The sequence below is a fragment of the Rhamphochromis sp. 'chilingali' genome (assembly GCF_963969265.1).
Source record: "Rhamphochromis sp. 'chilingali' genome assembly, chromosome: 6".
NCBI classification, from domain to species: domain Eukaryota; kingdom Metazoa; phylum Chordata; class Actinopteri; order Cichliformes; family Cichlidae; genus Rhamphochromis; species Rhamphochromis sp. 'chilingali'.
The window spans coordinates 5,759,870-5,780,440 of NC_137933.1; the positions used below are offsets into that span (position 1 = coordinate 5,759,870).

A 20,571-nucleotide genomic window follows, 5' to 3' on the forward strand; every position below is an offset into this window, starting at 1 on the left:
TACAAGGATGCTGCATCCTCTGGGATAAAGAGGAGAGGGACCTTCTGCTTCTCTGCACTACATTAGTGTTTCCACACGAGTGCTGAAAGGTAAAGGCAGGATTTGGAGCTCACATACTGCATCTATTACAACAGCGTGGCGTCACAATGGCAAAGTCCAGGTGCTAAACTTGCTCGCCTGCATTCCAAAGCTTCCATCAGCAGAAAACATTTGACGCATCGTGAAACGAAAGACATGACAAAGACGAACCAGGACTGCTGTGTCCTTTCCCAACATTTCAGCAGCTGGTCTCTCTGCCCAGAAGTCTATGGAGTAATGCTATTGTGCACAAGATATGCACAACATGCATTCTGTTTTTATTTACCTGTTATACACAGTATTCCAACTTTTTTGGAAATGGATTTGTAAATGTGTCATACTACTGTGTCATACCCGCAGTTTTCAGTAATTTGATGTATTGTAGCTAAATGCTGAGTATTCTCAGTGTCTGCAGGCTCGACAGCAGTGTGGAGTTTTCCTGCACAGATGTTTCTGTGTGTTTGAAAACTGGGTGCCCTGCATAAACCTGAGACACACACCAAACTTTGTTTCCTGTTTGACTGATTGGATTGTTCACATATCATTAAGATTCTGATTTACACAACCTTTTGTTCCAACAGAACAACAGGACAGTCCAGCTCCTGAATTCTTTTACTTTCCATCATGATATGTGCAAAATCTGGATTTCTAATAGGTGAATTGTAGAGCACAGTGTACTCATGTTTATGGTACATTCATGCACGATGTACATTTTAAGGGTGTTTTTCATGTGTATTTCAGAGCACGATTTGTACATAGCTTATTCCAAGAAACACAGCGTTTTATTATTCTATTTCATAGAAACATGAAAATTAATTTGATAAATGCAATACTTGCATATCTAAATAGCGCATTTAAGAAAATCTTGTAAGCACAGAAGTAGTTTTCTTGATCTATAGCTATAGCCAGTGATGTTCCATGTTTTGTTTTTACTTTTTCTTGCGGCTGCGTAAGGTAAGGGCGTGGTGACTTTGTCGCCCCCTTGTGGATACCACAGGTACACACCGCCTTTGACGAGGTAATGTTTTTCTCGCAGTAGTATGAGGATAACAAGCCAGCCGATCTGAGTTGCTGTTACTCGCTCCCTCAACCAAGGACGAATAAGCTAAAAACATTTTTTCCGAGAGACATTTTTTCGGCGACGGGGAAACCACCGTTTTTTTTCTTCCCTGTCGGCGCTGTTTGTTTTATCTTCACGGAGTCGCTCGGCTGGAGTTTGTCTGCGGTCTCTATGCTGTCCATGGATTAACACTAGAGTCGACTCCGAAGCGCTGTCATATCAGCTAAAGTGTCAAACTGTGGATTGTGATCCTTACGTCACTTGCCAATATTCAGCGGCTGCTTTCCCCGGTTTGGTTGGAAACAAAGTGGAACTACAGCTAAGTCTATGCAAAACGAGCGGAAACTTGTTGAAATACAATTCGGCGAGTAAACCTTTGGCCAACTGCGGGTCAGCTTTACTAGCGGGAGTGGAGAGATTTAGCTAACGAGGCTATCAACTTTCTCTGACCGCAGCTGTAAATATTTAGGTGGAAGTTTCCTCTAAAAGATACCGACAGCGGGTAGATGTCGACAAGCAGATAAAGTGCATTTGTCGGAATTAAAATGGCACTGACAGTAGCTTAGCCGACTAGCTGTCGCTGTTGCTCTCCGTTCACTTCCAACGCTATGTTAGCAGTGACAGCTAACGCCATGTTAACGTTAGATTCAAACAAGTGGTTCGCTGGAAGAGTGTCAGCGTGAAGTTACAGCTTAACTTTAACCCATTGTCGCCTCGCAGTTTGCCTAGAAAGTCAGAGTAAATATATACTTTGCAAAGTTTTTATTTTGTCCGCTTTTTAGTCACACTTAAACAACTTTTATTAAAGGGAGCTTTGAGTGTTAGCCTAGCCGCGTTAGCTTGCCTGTTGCCTTGTAAAAGCATTGAGACAGTGCAGCCAGCCGAGCTACGTCTGAAGTGACTTTAGTTTAACCGATAACGCGAGGTGTGCTCTTAAAATTCTCATGGGTTTGCTACAACGCTTGCTGAGAGACTTTGCAAAATAAGACCCCACCAGCACAGTCTTCCACTCAAAACAAGTAGCTGAAGTTGTTGAACTGCGGCCCGCACCATGTCCAGCTCCCCAGGCACAGGTGGCTCGAACCCCAGGAAGTTCAGCGAAAAGATAGCGCTGCACAACCAGAAGCAAGCAGAGGAGACGCGGGCCTTTGAACAGCTGATGACGGACCTCAATGTCTCAAGGGTAAATGCGCTTCACTTTCAGCTTGTTGACATTTATTGCTCTCTTGTCTTCTACGCGGATGTGGTCATATACCTCATTCACACCGGAGCTGTCAGGCTTCATCTGCCGGCGGAGATTTCTGGTATTCAACCAGTACTTCTCGTTTCTCTTGAGCAGCCGTAAATCACACCCGTCGATACTCGGCTTATGTAATTCTACTCAAGAGCCAAATATTAAGCAACTTGCGACTTTGGGTGCAGCGATTGACGTACAGCCTTTTTAAACTGCAGTCGGCGGTGAGACAGGAATGGAGAAATTGGCTCCTTAATATTTGCACCAACCGCTTAAAAGCCGTCCTGTTTGTCATGGGCGTGTACAGGATTTTTCTTGAATGGGATAGCACGGGGAGGGGGCACAGGAAGTTTTTGGGTTTTTTTTAGCACAAATAAATAAAGTGTACACATTAGGCACAGAAAACATGGGCACAGTTTTCCAGCTTCTGTGTAACCCCGTGATGCCGTTATATGAAACATTCTCTTTTTAGACTTACTTTTTACTAAAGTCATAAACCTACTTTATTTTCTTATATATTGTTAATTTTAATATAATATTTTATTAAAAACATATCTAACACAACCGTATAAAAGTTTGAGCACAAGAATAAAGTAACTAAAGTAAAAGCACTCATTATGCAGAATCATATACATAATGATTTTGTCTCATAAGTATTTATGCATTTGTGTATCAGATGAGTTTGACTCCTTACTTAATGACTTTTATCTGTATTTATATAGCATCATTCATTAGAGTTATATTTTTAAACATGCAAAATAAGACATAACTAAGCTTTACAATATAAGTACAATATATTAATCTATATTATAGTGGAGCAGAAGTAGAGACATAGAAGTACTTAAAGTACCAGTGAAGTAAAAGTACACGAGTACTTTTTTCCCCCAGACTGTGCTCTCGCTCGTTGGCGCTGGCGTTGTAAGAGTAACACTACCATATGCTGATGGCGTTGGCAGCCGGCCTTCCAGGCCCCCTTCTGGACATGCTCCGGCTTCATAAACACTGAAGGAGTTTCCTGTTCAGAAATGCAGAGTTTACACGTTGTCAGTGTATTTCTTGAAAATGCTTTCACAGGTTCAACCTGATGCTTACTGTCTCATGTAATACGAATTTGAAAAGAGAAATCCGACTAGGGCGAACTAAAGAGGCTCGTGATGTCGGCACATTAGTTACATAGTCTCAGTCTTTGTGTCAGTCAGTGCTTCGCTTCACTTTCTTCACTTGTCACATTTGTATACTTGTAAACATGTGATGACCAGTGTTGGGTTACAATGTAACAATTAGAGTAACGCATTGCTGTAGTCACATTACATTTTTCAGTAACTCGGTAACACATTACTGTACTTAGTTCAGTAAGTACACGGCTGTAACCATTATGTTGTTACTTGCATTAGTGTTTTTTCAGTGTGCCGCCTTTTCCAGTGAACTGTTACTGATGACAGTACCTAATTCAACGTGTGACTCTAGTTTAACAAGTTGCGAGCAGCAGCAGGTTTGTAGTGCAATAGTAGTGACAAAGCAAAGTATCCAAAACATCCAGTGACATGGCACAAGTCAAAATATAAGCAGTCTGGGTCGTGTTTTCTCAGGAAATTTAAAGTAAAAGTATCAAATAACTGTGTAACACGTTAGTATAACAATAACTAAAGTAACCTTGTAACTCTTCAGCAGCCTGCACAGTATTTGCCACATAGTAACATTGAAAGTGAAACAATTTTCTGCCTGGCACGTTGAACATTTGAGTGTTTTAACCTGTTGCTTACAGCTCCACTATGCAACTACGTCAGTAATTTCCATCTGTCGTTGGCGCTTCCTGTCATATGGACTGCAACCATGGCTCCATATGACAACCGATGCTCCAGCCATGCTCGGTTGATTCATTTGTTTACATTTGGGTTGCACATTACCTGCTGGTAGCATCTTTTCCTCCTTCGTAGTCTGGTGGGGTTTTTTTGTTTTGTTTTTGTTGCAAATGGTGAAACATGTTTGTTATTTTGGCCTTTATTTTCCAAAGTGCTGTGCTTTGTTGGAGGTTGCTAAGTAGTGCTCTTTTAAGTTGTTGTCAGAGTCTGGCAAGCAGCTCTTGCTCTCAGACATTCCAGGACTTGCCTTGTTATGCACACTAGGGAAGTCATGGTGTTGCTATAACAATGATGTTCTGATATTACACTATTTCAATGTCACAACATTTGTCTTTAGGCCAACCGAAGTCAATAAGGCTGCTGTTGGCAGATGTTGTTGCACGTCCCTGACATGACCACCTCATGTACTCTAGGAACTGTGCTCAGTGACTGAAAAGATGATCAGAACGTAATTCTGAATTGTAACTCAAACAAAGACAGATTGATTCTCATGCGATGCTACAAAAAATAAAGAGAAAATGATTAAAAAATAGATGAAAACGTTTCTGTTATTTCCGGACGGATGCCAAACGTTAACATTAGGAGCTGGTAATGGCTCCTGTTGTAGCTGCTCTGTCTGAGAAAAGACACGCTTGTTGTTTAGTGGTTAAACAGCTCTCCACACCAACACTAAAGCCCCATCCCAGCTGTGAAGCATTAGGGTTTGGAGGTGCTTTGCTACCTTAGACCTGCATGCGTTGCAGGTGCAATTATGTCAGAATTGAGATGGGAAGTTTTCTTAGTTACTGAAGACATTAAATGTACAGTGTTTGTGTATTATTTGCTAGATTGTTTAGATTTGTGACTAGGATGATATCAGACCACACATAAACCTGGAAAATTCATTTTCCTGTGACTGTAAACCTTATGCATTCCAAGTCATAAAAACTCCTTGGATGATATAAAGGCCTTTTCACATTATTCTCATTCCATCCACTGACAGTGGGCTCTTTCTGTGCGAGCGAGAGTCCTGAATGGCTAGTCAAAGAGGATGTGGTTTTGAGGCGACACTGAGTTAAGTTTGCCATAAGATGTGAACTGTAAGTGACCTCTGAGACAGAAAAGCCCAGTCAGTGGCCAGGCCACAGGGCACACTTGAAGCAAACAGCTGAAATTAGAAATAGCTGCTTCAGCATTTACACCAACCATAAAGTCTTACTATCAACCCCTGAGAAGCTCTGCAGAACTCTGCATTGTAGCGAGTACACCAAGAGGCTTAAGTCTGCACCCTTCACATACATAAATATATGTAGATGTTACATAAAGGCTGACCCAGACACTCTAAGAGAGGCAATATTTTTTTCATGTGTCCTACATTAATAATCAATGTTACTGAAATTTGAGGCTAGAAACCCTCTGACATTAAATACCAGTTGTTGGCAGTAAAAATTTCTGAGTTGGCTTGAGGAAGCCTGTGTTTACCAACTTTTCTGTCGTGTATATCACAGACCCATTGGTTACTGACCACCAGCACCTCTAAACACCGTACCACTGTCTGCTGTGCTGTGTGTGCTGAATCAGAACAGTCTTTCGCCCACACTGCACAGAAACTGATACATTTTGTGCCAAAAGATAAGGTTTTTAGTCCAGTGGTCCTAGCTCGCCCCGAATTTCTTGCCAACTTCAGTCTCTTTGTAAACTCTTATACAACACGATACAATCAAACAAGGCCAGTCTTTGAAATTTAAATTTTGTCCTTTCGGCACTCTAAGGGAAGTTGGCCCTCTGATTTGCCTATCCCCGATCACAGCTAAGGGCCGGCCCTGTTTACCTTGGCAGAACAAGCTGCCTTCTGTTTTCTGCGAGGTAATCATTGTGGCGTCTTTGCAGTAGGCTGCTAATGTGGACGCCAAGCTGCCCATTTCCTAGAATGTGTCCCCAGTGTCCAGTGGATATGGCTGCTTTTTAATCAGACAGACAGTTTTTAATGCATTTATACATTACGCCTGTCTCTCTGTTCACTTCCAAAATGTAGATGGTAAAATCAGATTAAATAATAAGAGCACAGCTGTGCTAAAGCATCTGGAGTGGCTGCTTGCACTACGATATTGCTTCAAACTGATTGAAAACCATAAATCCATTTGATGAGACATGCAAAGAAAAAAAATGCAATTTGAGGAGCAGTGACAGTATAACAGGAGTGGGCCCCAAGTGACATTTTAGACATCCGCAGGATATTGCAGAATTTGAAGTATGATATAAGGTCGGTTGCTCAAATTCATTTCTCATTCAGAACTTGTTCTCTACGTGCCCAGACGATCAACACGTGACTCTGTTTTTGTCGTAGGTCCAGTTTCAGAAGATCCAGCAGCTTCGCTTGTCTCAGTCAAGGGCACAGTACTACGGAGGCTCTCTGCCCAACGTCAATCAAATCGGCAACACCAGCACTGAATTTCAGGTGGGAACTCGTCACCATCAAAATATACAGCACCCACACAGACTGCATTCAAAATGTAATAACACCTCTCTAAGACTTTAAGCAAAATGAAATATCATGGACTTGATAAGGTCTGTATGAAATCTGTGTGGAAAAAAAGCCCAGAGGTTTAACAGAAATACTCATTGTGCACTTGGGCCAATTCTTGTGCAGTTATGCTGCAGTGAAGTTGAGCCAAATTCAACTCTTTCACTAGACGAGCCTTATTTCTGTCTTTCTTTATATATGTATGTTTGGTCTTGGTGGAGCTCTGCATTAGCGCTGCAGCTGCATCAGTGCAGCATTGTTGTTCAAACCTATTAAGGAGGCCTCACAGGGCTAATGTCAGTTTGAACATGGCCTCAGGACATACTGGTGCAGAAACACGGGAGGTTTTAGTCGGTTTGAAGTTTTGAAGTTAAGCTAAAAAAGATTTCTTATTAAAAGAAAAGAAAAAGATGTGTGCTTTCCTTGAAATTGCAGTCCATCATGTGTAAGCTCTCGTTTTCATTGAGGGGTTGTTCAAGGTCAGCTGTGTTTGATGCCCACTTTTGATGTGCGGCTCAACTGCAAAAGCAGCAAAACTGTGTGCTGGATCTTTAGAAGTGCAAACAAGCTGCTCTCGAGAGCATTAAATAATTCACTCGAGTTTCTGCAGACTGGAAGAAAAACCAGGATAAAACATCAATGCTGCAGTTCTAACAGAGCTTTTCTGTCACACTGGGACATGTATCAGTTCTCTGAGGAGTATCTGTCCTAAGATACACAAAGTCCAGGTAAAGGTGTCCCTGTTAGCTGAAAGAATGGCCTTTTGAGGTGGAGCTTTCCCCTCACTGACGGATAAAGCCTCCCTCACTGATCGAGTGCATTCGTCTCTACTGGGACTCAAACTAAATGGCTTCTAGCTCTTACTCGATTGTGATCATTTGTTAGCCCTAATTCAATTAAATGAGTGCAGAGTGCTTAATGTAATACTTGCCAAGGCTTTCTTAATCAGACAGAATTAACCCATTTAATCCCAACTTTTCCCAAACACCACAATACTACCATCACGTGTTAAGCCTTAACGAGAGGTAGAGCAGGGCGATATGGCCAAAAATATTTATCACGATATATATTTGAAAATTTGCGATAACGATATAACTGACGATATAATTGACGCAAGACAAAACAGAACTCCATACTAGCGAAAAAAAACCCCATCCATTTCTTTTCACTTAAACAAGCAGCTGTTTTTTATGTGCATTAAAGCTATATAAACATTTAACAGTGTAAAAGTAAATTCCTTGCTGAAAGTTTAACCAAAAGGCATTTCCAGTAGAAATGCGCTGACATATCCTGAGCATAACCATGTATAATATCCACTGAAGTTAAAAAGAGGTGCTTTGCTACATTAAACTGCATAAAAAAGTCAAATATGTATTTTTCGGACCATAAGGTGCACGGGATTATTAGGCACATTAAGCGAAACAAAGCAGTCAGATAAATCAAACTTTATTCAACTCACACTTCTTGCTTCCTCCACTTCTGTACTATTGATTCCTTAATGCTGTATTCTCTCACAGCTGCTCTATTCCCATGTTGTTGCAGTATATTAATGACTAACCTCGTATTGTGGATGGATTATCTCAGTTGTTCTCCTGACTGAAGTTTGGTCCGTTTACAGCATCCTGCCATGCGATTGCATTTGTCTCTAACCATCAGGAACCTTCACGTTAACTTTTATCGAGTGGAAAAAAGTTAGCGTTCATCCTCCAGCTTCACTGTTTATATTATGCTAACATAGCTGTGTCGCTAGCAATCACGTAGCACATCATTATATACCAGCTAGCCCAACTTCAGTAACCCTACAAACGTCACTGCTGTTTAGTTTTCTGTCTTCATTTATGTTGGAAGTGATAGCAGAGCTGTACGTTTGAATTTTTTCAGAAATCTCCCTGTCAGAACATGCTATATCATGCTTAGGTAACTAGCGAAACTAGCGAGCTAACTTCCGCTAACTTCCTGCTAGCTTCTAACTCCGTTAAATGTGATAAATTCTGTTTTCATGGATGCCTGGATGTTAAACTTCATAGTTACACCTGGTAAAGCAGCAACGCTGATCGTTTTATTAAAGATGAAAGAATTTAGACAGTTTTTAACTCTCAGTGATGCTGCAGTGTTCGTTTGACTTTGGGACCTGGAATGGGCGGAGTTTAGGACCCAGATTGCTCCCAGAATTACAAGCACCTTAGTCCAACAAATACGGCAATAACGACAGCCCGCTTGCATGTTCTACAAAAAAAGTGCTTTGTTGTGTATCTGATGGACAAACACCAAACCAGTTCCGCATCACTGAAGTGGCAGCATTTTTACAAACTAATTCTAGTTCATCTGTTTCACTCAACGATCCGCTTTTTCCCTTCTCATTCTCTGTTGCCACCATGCTTTTTCGGCCATGTGCGTATGAAAACAAAGGCACTGCGCATGCGCGTTTCACCCATATTATGTTGCGATATTTCATTTTCTTATCGTTGCCTAACATTGTACCGGTATTACTGTGAACGGTATAATATGGCCCAGCCCTAACGAGAGGTGGAAACGTCCTCTGCTTGATCTCAGCTGACTGGGGTGATAATCTGTATACTGAACTGATTTATTTCTCCACTAAAGTGCGACCTCTTAAACTCCAAAATTCCTTTCATAAGACCTGAATACTGCAAGCATACAAAACCTAACCAATGCAATAATGCAACACTACTATCGGTAGCGTGGAGAGGATGTCACACAGGCTTAGTACAGCCGAGCATATAGCAAAGGTCCGTTGGGAGCATCTGGCTGAGGCCTCGGGCAGTGAGGTCTTTAAATCCCACCCTCAGTCAGAATCTCAACAATATTCCAAGGAGATCCTGAGTGCAGTAAGGTCTATGTCAGGGTGCTGGAGAGGGGAGTCTATCCGTTAGTTGAAGCTTGGATTCTGGAAGAACGATTTGGTTTTCGTTCAGCTCTTTCTCAAGGATATTCAAGCATTTGTGGGAGTTTTCCCAACTTATCTCCATATGTACACACAAAACACAACTAGTAAACTTGGAGATGGGATCCAGTTGCATTTCGGGATGTTTTGGGAAGTTGGGGTATGTGGTATTCCTATCATGTCCCTGTACAGTGGGAGCTTGGTTCATATTGTTAGCTACAAGTCAGACTTGTTCTCGGCGGGTTTGACTTTGCCAGGACTGCCCTTCATCACGGACTCTGATGTAATTTTATAGACTCTCTAGGTGCTCTCTTTCTAGTGCAGGCATGGGATGGAAGGTGTTGAGTTCAGCTATTTCAGGATCTCATCTCTGCTTTGGGTAAATAATGTGGTCTTGTTGACTTCATCGAGCAATGACTGCTAATTTGCACTGAGGCGGTTTGCTTTATGCTCTATATCTGACCCATTGCTCTCACAAATCACTGAGGATAGTGGTTGTGGTTCTCTAGGTGCTCTATGTCAGTGGTCCCCAACCCCCGGGCCTCGGACCGGTATCGGTCCGTGAGTCGTTTGGTACCGGGCCGCGAGAGTTGAGGCTCAGGTGTGAAATGTATGGTTTTCAGGGTTTTTAATCGGTTTCAGCGTTATTTTGTGCTCTGTTACCTGCCGCTCACTGTTAATGTCTGTAAGATGTTTAGTCTTAGTGTTTTAATTCTATGACCACATACCTGTGGTCAGAGCTGCATATATAGACATAACTACCAGACACTTTAAAGATGACTTGTATGAAAACAGATGGTTCGATCTTTATGTTAACATAGTTGAGTAACATGTCTGGGTTTCAGCCAGGGAATAAACAGCTCTAAACTGTTAAACATGTGACATTACATGTATTTCACTGTGGCACTTTATGTGATGAAAATGCATGGGTACATATTGGTCTCTGACAGTGTTTGTAGACTTTTAAAGGGGACCTATTGTGTGTATCTGTCACATTTTTCAATGTTGACTTTTAAATTACACACATGGCTAAAGTTTCAGATAATCTGGCTGCAGACTGCTCCATATGCTCACTGTCAGGTAGTTGTTTTTTATGCACAGCAGCATGAGATGTCATAGAGAAGGGATATCTCTGCGTTGGTCATCTAAGGCCCACAAACCCCATCGACCTGCTGTTTAAACCGCTGGTTTGGGAGGGGCTTCCAATCAGAAGAAAGTCATCTTAACCAGAGGGGAAAGGGGAGGAGCTACTACTGAGGGCCAGTGACTGTGGCATAACTGCTCTAATAGTGTACAAGAGTGAAAATATGGAGCACAGTGAGGTGTAAAAGGTGTTAGTGATCACATTAAGTCTGTTCTGTTTAGGTGTACAACCTTAATTAACATGATTACTAAACGGCTCATTTCAGTTCTGCAGCACCTTTCACCAAGTGTCAGCAGCTCTAACTACATTTCAGGAAACAGCTTTTTGATGTGTGTGATGTGAACAGTTCCTTTGCTCTGTCCTTTACAGGGTGGCTTCCCTTCAGGTTTGGACTCTGTGAGAGGGACTCGCCACCACGGGCTGGTCGAGAGGGTCCACAGGGACCGCAACCGTATCAACTCTCCCCATCGCCGACCCCTCGACAAGCACGGCCGGCAGATATCCTTTAAAGCCTGAACGAACGATAGTTTCTGTGCAATACGGATGTTGTCATCATCATGAAAGGTTAATCGACGATGAGAAAGTGGGTGCTGTGGCTTCCAGGTGGTTTTTGTTTTGTTTGTTAATGGTTTGTGTTCATAGTGAGCTTTAATGTGACGACACTTACTGGTGTAGGCAGATGTTCTCTAGCCTCAGGAGCAGAATTAGTCATTATGCTAATTTCAAGTGTGACGCAGAGACAATGTGCTTGCTTTTTCCTAATAGACACTGACAGCAGGAGATTCTCAGCATCGTCTGAGAGCACACTGAAGGTGTGGGTACATATGTGTGTGTTTTGCATGCACGTGTCGCAGTAAGTGAGACTTTCATGGTGAAGATGCAGGAGCAGAGCGGTGATTGTTTGACTCGTAGCTGCGACCTTCATCTCATCATGGAGTCTCATCACAGCTGAAATGAGCAAGAGAAGAGAAATCATTTCGTTTTATACGTCCTTGTAGATTTCACGGTCGGCAGTGAAATAATTCAGGATTTGTACGATTTTACGATGCACAGTTAATTATTGTGATTGTTTTTAGCAGTCAGCAATTACATGCGCGGTGTTTGTCAGGATGCATAACAGCTGCGTAGGCAGTTCACGTATAATAATTTAACTCATGAATGATGAGCAACCATTATAAGAGATGAGAGAAGTAACTTGGACAGACTGTTCTAAAAATGAATTTGCAGTGCAGGAGAGACGGCCCGATTCCTTTTTAGACTGAGCCTGTTGTGTGCTGTTATCATTATCCAACATGCAATCGCACAAAAACAGTAGCTGCTTCTAACCGATGACTGAAACATGAGTTTCTTGATGTGGATTCATTCACACCCAGTTTTTTATATTTAAATTAAGCATTTGTTCACACTTCTAGCAGCCCTACTTGTTTCTTCTTTCCCTGCCTCTGCACAGATGTTGAAGAGAAGCTCTTTATATATAAAAGTTTATATATCTATACTAACTGACTTTAGTAAGATTGCCAAAATAAAATCAATACTCTGGTTTGAATCAATACCAAAGTTGTTGTGCATCTGTTACACTATAATGAAACAAGTGGTAACTTGTGGGGTGGCTGCATGCCAAATATCCTTGGGCAAGATACCAACCTAGAGTTGCTCTGTGATGTGTCCACTGGAGTGTGAATGCTGGATAGAAAAGCACCTGCGTAGAAAAAAAAAACAACAACCTAGAAAAACGTGCTCGTACAGATGGGTGTGAAAAGCTAAATGAGCCCAGTGTAGAAAAGTGCGATATAAGGACCAGTCCATTTACTTTGTTTGTTAAGTTCTAACTTGGCCCTGTGACAGACTGGTGAAGACATTGTATGGATGGACACGTAGATGTGTCCACTGTTTCCCAGGCATCGTTTTGACTTGGACCCATTTATATCAACAGCAGCTCAACATATTTGGTGATTTCTTTGTATCTGAGCAAACAATGCTATCCGTAATCGATTTGCTAGTAGATGCCCTCATTCTTCTTTGAACCTTTTAGTCACTGCTAACCAGCTAGCTGCAGTCCTTCACACCCTGTGCTTCTCTATTGGCTGACCAAGTTGCTGTTGTGGTGGTGCTTGACATCATTTAGTGGCTTTACCTAGAAGCTCCACAGTTATCTTCCTGCAGCTCTGGAGCGAGCTGGGCCCTCTAACCACAACCTGCAGGTAGACTGGTTCCTGTGGGCCTAAGTAAATATAACTCCGCACCAGTAGGCGGCAGGGTAAAGTGTCTTGCCCAAGGACACAACAACCAGGACAGAGAGCCCGGGGATCGAACCGGCAACCTTCCGGTTATAGATGCGCTTCCCAACCCGTGTTGCTAAAGACTGAAACACACCACACCTCTTCCAAAGCTTACGACAGCTTCATTAACTGCTGTATGAACACTGCCTTCAAAATATACACATTACATATACTCTCTATTTCAGTTAAGTTTTGCAGCTGTACATTTCCAGATAGGAGCATAAGCTGCACTTCCTTTTGATCACTTTTGTTTGACATAAAACAATAAAGTTGAGCCCAGTTTGCAGACCTTTGTTCTGCTTAACAGTTAAAGAGCTGTGATTGTGGTTCACATCAGCGAGCAGTAGAACAAGATGAGAGATTAGGATGGATAGCTTTGTTTGTTTTCTAATTTTAATGAAAGTTGTATACTGTAATGTAACATGTAACCTGGGTGGGGCCCCCGTGTTGATGTTTGATCTCGTAGTATCAAAACAAAAGCGGTGGTGTCAGTTCTGTGCATTGGTGTCTGCAAAGGTCAATAATGAGGTGTTTGTTGCTCAGAATGGGCCCTGTGGGACAGGAGGCCATCTAAGCACCTGTGCTTCATGGTCACATGGTGTCATAGCCTTCCTGTTTAATATCTGATTATTTCAATAGTAAAAATGTACATCGCAGTAGCGGAAATGAAACTTTAGTCAACAACACTGGTTAGAACTGCTGAGAGCCAAATCTGCCACTGTGCAGATAAAAAGCTGGGGGGAGGAGACATGTCATCGTTGCCCTATTAGGATTGAACAGTAATCTTTCTGTCAGCTAGGCTACTGATGATTGGTTGAACTTGAGCTGGAAAGTCGACCTTCTACTTACTCTTTACTTGTTACGTGGTGATTACAGGGGGCAGCACATCACCTTCAAAATAAAAATGAAAAATTTGATGTCAGTCTGATCCTGACTATGAAAGTTGGAGATGCTGTCATCGTGACAATGGGACAAACTATGAGCCTGATCTGTTTGATTCAGTCATCAGCAGTGTAGCTCAGGTTGAAGGTATTCCAGTTGCTTTTGTCTTAGGCACAGTCAGGTCGTGTGTGTTGATACTGCTGGAAAGATCCGAGGACGACCTGTGCTGCACACTCTCTTTTTCTGTTTGTTACGTTAAGCAGCTTTCTCACCTTCATCGATACGCACATATATACACTCCACCTTTCATGTCAGCTCTACTGTTCACATTGCATGCATATGTTTGAGGAGGTGCACTCACACTGAGACTTGGAGCAGTGAAAGGAGAAACTAGCGTGACTGTAAATGACAGCTTAATAAATGCAGACTCACGCTGAGACTGGACCATTAGTTAAAATCACAAAAACATGTAATGAAGTGTGTCTGTATCAAACGACACCTGAAGCCGAGACACTTGTAGTGGATTGTTCTTCTGTTTTTAACAGTGGCAAATCTTTAAAATGTGATGGTGGCTCCAATAGGCCAGAGAAATGCAGGGTGGGCTGATTTTGAATGATTTTCCCATTTCAGGCTCACTGCTCATATAGAAGAAGGTTGTTCATTCATTTTTCCTCTTTGTGCGCTCCGGGCTGGACTCCTCCATTGTAGCTGTTGAAAGGTGTTAATCCAGTTTGACTGGATCATGGCCTCTCTGCTCTGTATCTGGGCCTGTCCGATGTTTTGTGTGAGAACTGATGAATGACACCAAGTATCTAGATTGTAAATCTGCCCCATGTCAATAATAATCCATGTGATACAGATTCTCCTGGAACAGCCGTCAGTCTCGCGTGGCTTTGCTTGAATTAAGCAGCTACCCCGTATTTCCAAAACAAAAGACCTCAACTCGCTGAAAGAGTAACTGTTGGCAAGACGACGCGCCACCCTGCCCTCTCGCAGACAAAGCCAGGAACTCTGCATCAGCATTCATGAGTAAATCAAATAATGCTGCCATTGTTTCATGTTGTTCAGCAGTCAGGTTGTTGGACAGCATGTTAGAGCATCCAGGATGGCGTGCCCTCTCTACTGTGCACCACAGCGTGTGTATAAAGGCAAACATGTCTTTCTTAAATGTTGTTTCACTGAGTGTTTTGGGACGGTCGGTTCTGTTGTTCACACCTTTTCTCTGCTGTACATCACTTCAGCAGGGCTTTGACCTGCTTCTTATAGACAGAACACATCTGCATATCTTTTATAATGAGGTTTAATTCTGACTGTTGTGTTATGGTGTTGATGTGTCACTCGTTTCCTTGACCAAAGCCTACATAGAGAGCTCTCCGTATGGAGCGGTGTACCTGTCGCCACCTCCGGACAACAACTGGAGAAGGTGAGTAGAGCCTCCGAGCTCCTGACAGAATGCTTATCGTCTTTTCTTCTTCCTCTAACTGGATCATTTTACAACAGGAACCATTTGCTCCTGCCAGTGTATTTCCCATATCAAGTCTGTCTGTGTGCTAGCTGTTATTTTCTTTTAAAGTCCAGACCCCAGCTATCTCGATTGAACACAGATCAGTGAGTAATGGCTGAGTGAGGTGCTGGAGCAGGCTGTTGGGTGGAGTTGTTGGCCTCGACTGTTTCTGCACAAATGTTTCAAGTGTGAAAATGCTGCGTTGGCCCTGAGAAGCCTGCGCCTCACTGAAGGTGTCTGACAGATAGCCTTTTGTTTTAAAGGTCATGCCCAGCAGCAGTCATCCTACTGCTAAGGGATTTGTGTTGTCGCTGCCCCGTGGTGCAGAATCACCAACTTAGCTGAAACTCTGTCTCGGCATCTGCTGGAAGACTGAGCTCTGATCGTGGCTGCGTAGAGCAGTTAGTGTGCTGGTAGACAGCTTTTTCTCTGTGTTTACAAGGGAGTGAATTATGGGCCTGTAATAGAAGAGCTGAGCCAAGCTCCTCCCTTCTCACTCTTTCAGTCTTGCTGTGTTTCCACACTTTGTGTTTTGTATGCCGTCTTGGCCGGCTGCCGATCAGCCTGCCTCGTTTTCTTCCACAGCAGCGACGCAGACATTGGCTCTGCGTTGCAGTGTACTATAACAGCTTGCGCCGAAGAACTGAATAAGGCCCACGCCCTTGCGTCATTGTTGATAGCACAAAACAGGTTGGCTGACAAACGTCCTCGCGGAGCAGCCAGACGTCAGCGCACTTGGAGTGGGCGTGTTCCTTACTGAGCCATGTGGCACAAAGAACTAAAAGCAGATTCATGCATATAATTTCGGCACCGCTGCTTTTGTCTCAGACCTGTTCGTGGTGAATGGTTGAGCTTGTGAATTTAGAGTATGAGCAAACGTGACGATCATTTTGACGTGATTCAGTCACTGGACCTTCTGGCATGAAGGCGCACACAAGTCTATGAACGATAATGTGAACTCGTCAATCGATTGAATGAGTCTTCAATGGGTTGTGACTCAGTTGTGCTAGAGGATTTTTTTCATAGTTTCTCTGTTTATAGGTGCAAAGTACTCAATCTAAAATCCAAATACTCTTATGTAAACTGCCAAAAAACCCTTTGTTATGCTTGTGGTCATTTTTCCTTTCGTTTTCTTTTCCTGTTCCCTCTTCGTGCCCCTCTGCAGCTCCATCAAGTCTCTGCAGGCCAAATCGAGCCTCCTGCTCCAACCTGCAGCAGATTGCTGTCACAGTGTGTAACAGGGATAAGCTTCCCCCTCAGCAGTGGATTTTGGCCTACTTTACTGTCACAGGCAGAGGAACTACGAGTACCATAATGCTGGTTATAAGGCGTACCATAAGTGGAAGCACATTGGGCAAACTCTGCTGCCCAGTTTGTCTCAGTAGAGCTTGAAAGCTCAGAGAGCATCCCTGTCCCCCTGCTTAATGTTCGCATGTTCACCTGACATCCGAGGGCTTTACATGTGTTTTCATTTGCTTTTTAGTTCTAATGATGTAGTTCATCATTCTGAGATTTGTATATCTGGCTGACCCAAGACAAACAACAACAAAATGCTAAGTAGCCTTCCTGAATTTTACTTATCACAGTTTCCAGATTGTGGGTTTTGAAAAGCTGATAAGAAGTTTAAACGTTGACTTAATCCATCAGTTTATTATCCCAATTTGAAAACAAAAGGTTCAGAATATTGAATCTGGCATCGTAATAATACTCGGAAGATGCTTATAACCGTCCATGAATGAGGTTAATCAAGGTTCAAGGTTCTTTAATACAAGAGCATTTAAGATTTAAGCTACAAAGATCCAATTTCAAATCCCTTTGAGGATCAGGGGCACGCTGTGGTCTCATGCCAGTGCCACTGCTGAAAATGAAAAACTGTAACGTAATCAGATCTTTGCAATCAGAATAAGTTGCTCTCAATGTTTCATATGATTTAAGACTGAAATCGATGAAGTAAAGCTGTTTCTGCTGCTCTTCTCTTTGATCAATATATGATGTTAGATCAGAGTAAAGTGCTTGGGAGCCATAAATAAGGACCCATATTAGCCCGTCCCCTCTTAGTTTTCGTTTTTCTTAAACATACCAGTATGCATATTTGTACTTAAACAATGGAGAAGTACTTCTCTTTTTTGACTCTGCACACAACCACGTTTTCATAGTCACTTGTTGTCATTTGCACGTGTCTGCGTTTGAGACGCCTCGAGAAGCGACAGCGGTCATCTCTTGATGATAATGCAGCCATAGCTATTTTACAAATCAGGTCACGGTCCTTGGACCACCTGCGTTTGGCAAGTGTCCTCGTTCTGTAAGCTGTCTGTGTGGACCAAATAAGTGAACACAACACAAGCTCCCCTCTGCACTGTCACTGTTATGCTTTTCCTCTCAGCCTGCTGACGGATATGTAGCTTGGATAAAGACATAACACATGATTGGAGGGGAAACAGGAAGTGTGTTTGGCCTGAACTTGTGTCACATTTGGGAAGCTCTTCTTCAACTGGTTGGCCAGGAAGTCCCATTGAAGAAATTTTGTGTGTTGCAATCCTTTGCAAGAGGCTAATGTTCATTTGTTTTCCATATTTAAACCCACTCAGTCTCATCCAAAGACCCCATCTGTGGCTAAGGTTAATAAGCATTCATGGAAAGAGTCTCAGGCCCTTGTGTTGTTACAGTCAGAAGCAGATCCTCCAGCTAGACTGTCTCAGGGGAGAGTGGGGTGGTAAGTGTTTACAGCGCCAGCTACATCTGCACTACATTACTGTTAGTCAGTTGTGGAGAAGAGCCACAAAACACTTTAACCGTTTCGTTGCATTAGCTCAGCAGTGTGTTCGGTTTCACTGCTTAAAATCAGCCGCTCAGAAAGGACACACAGCAACCAGGAGAAATCTCATCATATTTTGCTGAGTTTTTGGTTTGATGTCATGTGCTGCACTGAGTAAAAGTTTGACAACAAGCCCAAACATGTTGGCAGAGTAATAAAGAGCAATGGTGAGGGCCAAGAAGAGCAACATGATTCAGTCCTGAGCATGTGATGGTAGAACACGGTCTACATGTAATGTATCTACATACAACCTTGAGTTGGTATACGCTGTGGAGAGACCTGTGTTCGATTGTAACCCAGCTTCTATAAACGTTCAAACCAAAAAGCAAAGCAACAATAAGAGGTAAGGTGCTATTACAGGGGAAAAGATCACTGTTAAGTCAAATATCCACATGTCAGTTTGGGCCACTGTGTTTTTGTGGTGGTATAAAACTAACAGCTATAAAGCTGTGAATACGTTAATGTTTGAAAGTGTCAGAGCTAGCTACAGTAGCTTTCTGACAGCTAACATATAGGGCGCTAAAATAATCCTTAAGGTGTTTCGGAGCTTAGTTGCAAAGAATGGATCCAAATTAGGGAAACTTGATTTCCCGGGAATTGTGTGTGCGGCGCTGTCGGCCTCCGCAGAGCCCGATCTTAGAGTACTTGAAGAGAAAATCTCCAGATGAACTGTGGCAGGTCTGGATAAAGTGTGTACACAGCACAGAGTACACACTTTACCAGCCGCTGTTAGAAATAAGATGGTGTTTTAATAAAAGCTGCTTTTCATGAAGATGATTGAAAAATATATATTTGCATTCATTAGCACATCTGTCCTCTTGTAAACAGATGACTGATGTTGAGGTTTACAGACTCTGTTACATAAGCTGAGGGATTGCCAGGCATGAGAGAAATGCAGGGGAACAGAGCTGTTCACATAGCCTTTAACCGCCCAGTGACCAGCAGTCTGGCCAAAGGAATATTTTATCATCTCTCTGGATTTTCTTTTTCTCTGAGGGGAAAAAGAGTTGTATCCTAATGCGTCCATCTGTAGTGAGTTGAGCCAGGGTTTTTGATATCCACCATCTGTCCTTCCTACACACCGACACCTTTCTGAACAGTCCAGTGTTAAAAAGGTGCGTTGTTTTTTTTGTGTGTGGGAAGACTGCTCTTAAAGGGGGTTAGTTCCTACAGATGCTTCAGGCATAAAACCTGAGTACAGCTCTGGGTCCCTTTGGAGACCATCTGCTTCAGGGTCAGAGCATCAATGCAGTCCCACGCTCTGCTTCTCTTCCATGCACCCATCTTTGGCCTGCTGTTCCTGTACCAGCCTCTCTCGGGATGAAATCTCAGCCCAGGCTCCCAGGAGGCTGCAGTGCAGAGAAGAGGACTTAAATTCCACCGCAGTCTCTGTCGGAGATGTTTTGTGACGATTGCTAAGGGATTGTGCCCTCGGTCTGATGGCCCTGGTGGCTGCTGCTTTTTCTATGCATTTATTGAATGAGCTGTGGGTTTTTTTGTGTATTTGTTTCAACTAAACAACTGCTGTCTCACCTGAAAACTGCGTCATGCTGCTGCTGTTTAACACAAACGCCGGTTGGCATTCACATGTACAACATGGCATTAACATAACCCGTCTTGGATGAATTTAGACCGGTCTGCCCTTTTTAACAATCACACGTATTTGTGCAAGTTAAATATTTGTTGTGGGATGGGTGGGATGCCACAGCTCATCTGCATTCCTTTGCCTACGTCATATCTAAATATAGCTACAGGTTGTACACCCTGCAGTAACAGCCAGGTAATGTCGCACACGTAGTGTTGTAGCTTTTTGTTTGTTGTTTTTACAGTTGCATGAATGCAGTAAGTTGTCAGGTAAGTCTGGAGGTTTGCAGACCTTTATACTCACAAAGCTTAATAGTAACACTAATCGTGTTTCCAGCACGGCACTCTGGGTGTTGGTTTCCTGAGACGCTTCTGTCACAGACTGTTGGAGGTCAGAGGTTTGTCTTAAACTGTCAGCGTTGCTAACATGAGTAAGTGTTGCGTGAACATTTGTGCTGATTTGAGAAAACATGATTCCAGCCTACATCATTGTAGAGACATCCTATGATACGATATTGTCACAATACTTCACTCACAATGTGATATTATTGCGATTTTTAATGTTTTGCAATATACCAAGAATTGTAGTAACCACAAAATTATGGAGTCAGTCTGCTATAAGTCTATTAGATGGGGTCAAGTCGGCAATTACATGCAATCTATGTGTGATACATGATTGACAATCACACGTGTGTTGCTGTCTACACAGACGGAAATTCTC

The 20,571-nt window shown here is 42.7% G+C and overlaps 1 protein-coding gene across 2 annotated transcripts in view; it reads left to right on the forward strand.

The window, feature by feature from the left end:
* Positions 1–903: 903 nt before the first annotated feature.
* Positions 904–20,571, forward strand: part of crtc3 (CREB regulated transcription coactivator 3) — a 46,447-nt gene continuing 26,779 nt past the window's right edge. Inside the window, exons 1-4 of one of the 2 annotated variants that reach the window (XM_080884381.1) lie at positions 904–2,321; positions 6,561–6,671; positions 11,156–11,284; positions 15,309–15,370. In XM_080884381.1, the coding sequence (XP_080740507.1) occupies positions 2,190–2,321; positions 6,561–6,671; positions 11,156–11,284; positions 15,309–15,370 (434 nt within the window). In that variant the 5' untranslated portion in view covers positions 904–2,189. The remainder of the gene's footprint in view (positions 2,322–6,560; positions 6,672–11,155; positions 11,285–15,308; positions 15,371–20,571) is intronic. The other variant, XM_080884380.1, reaches the window with a different exon arrangement.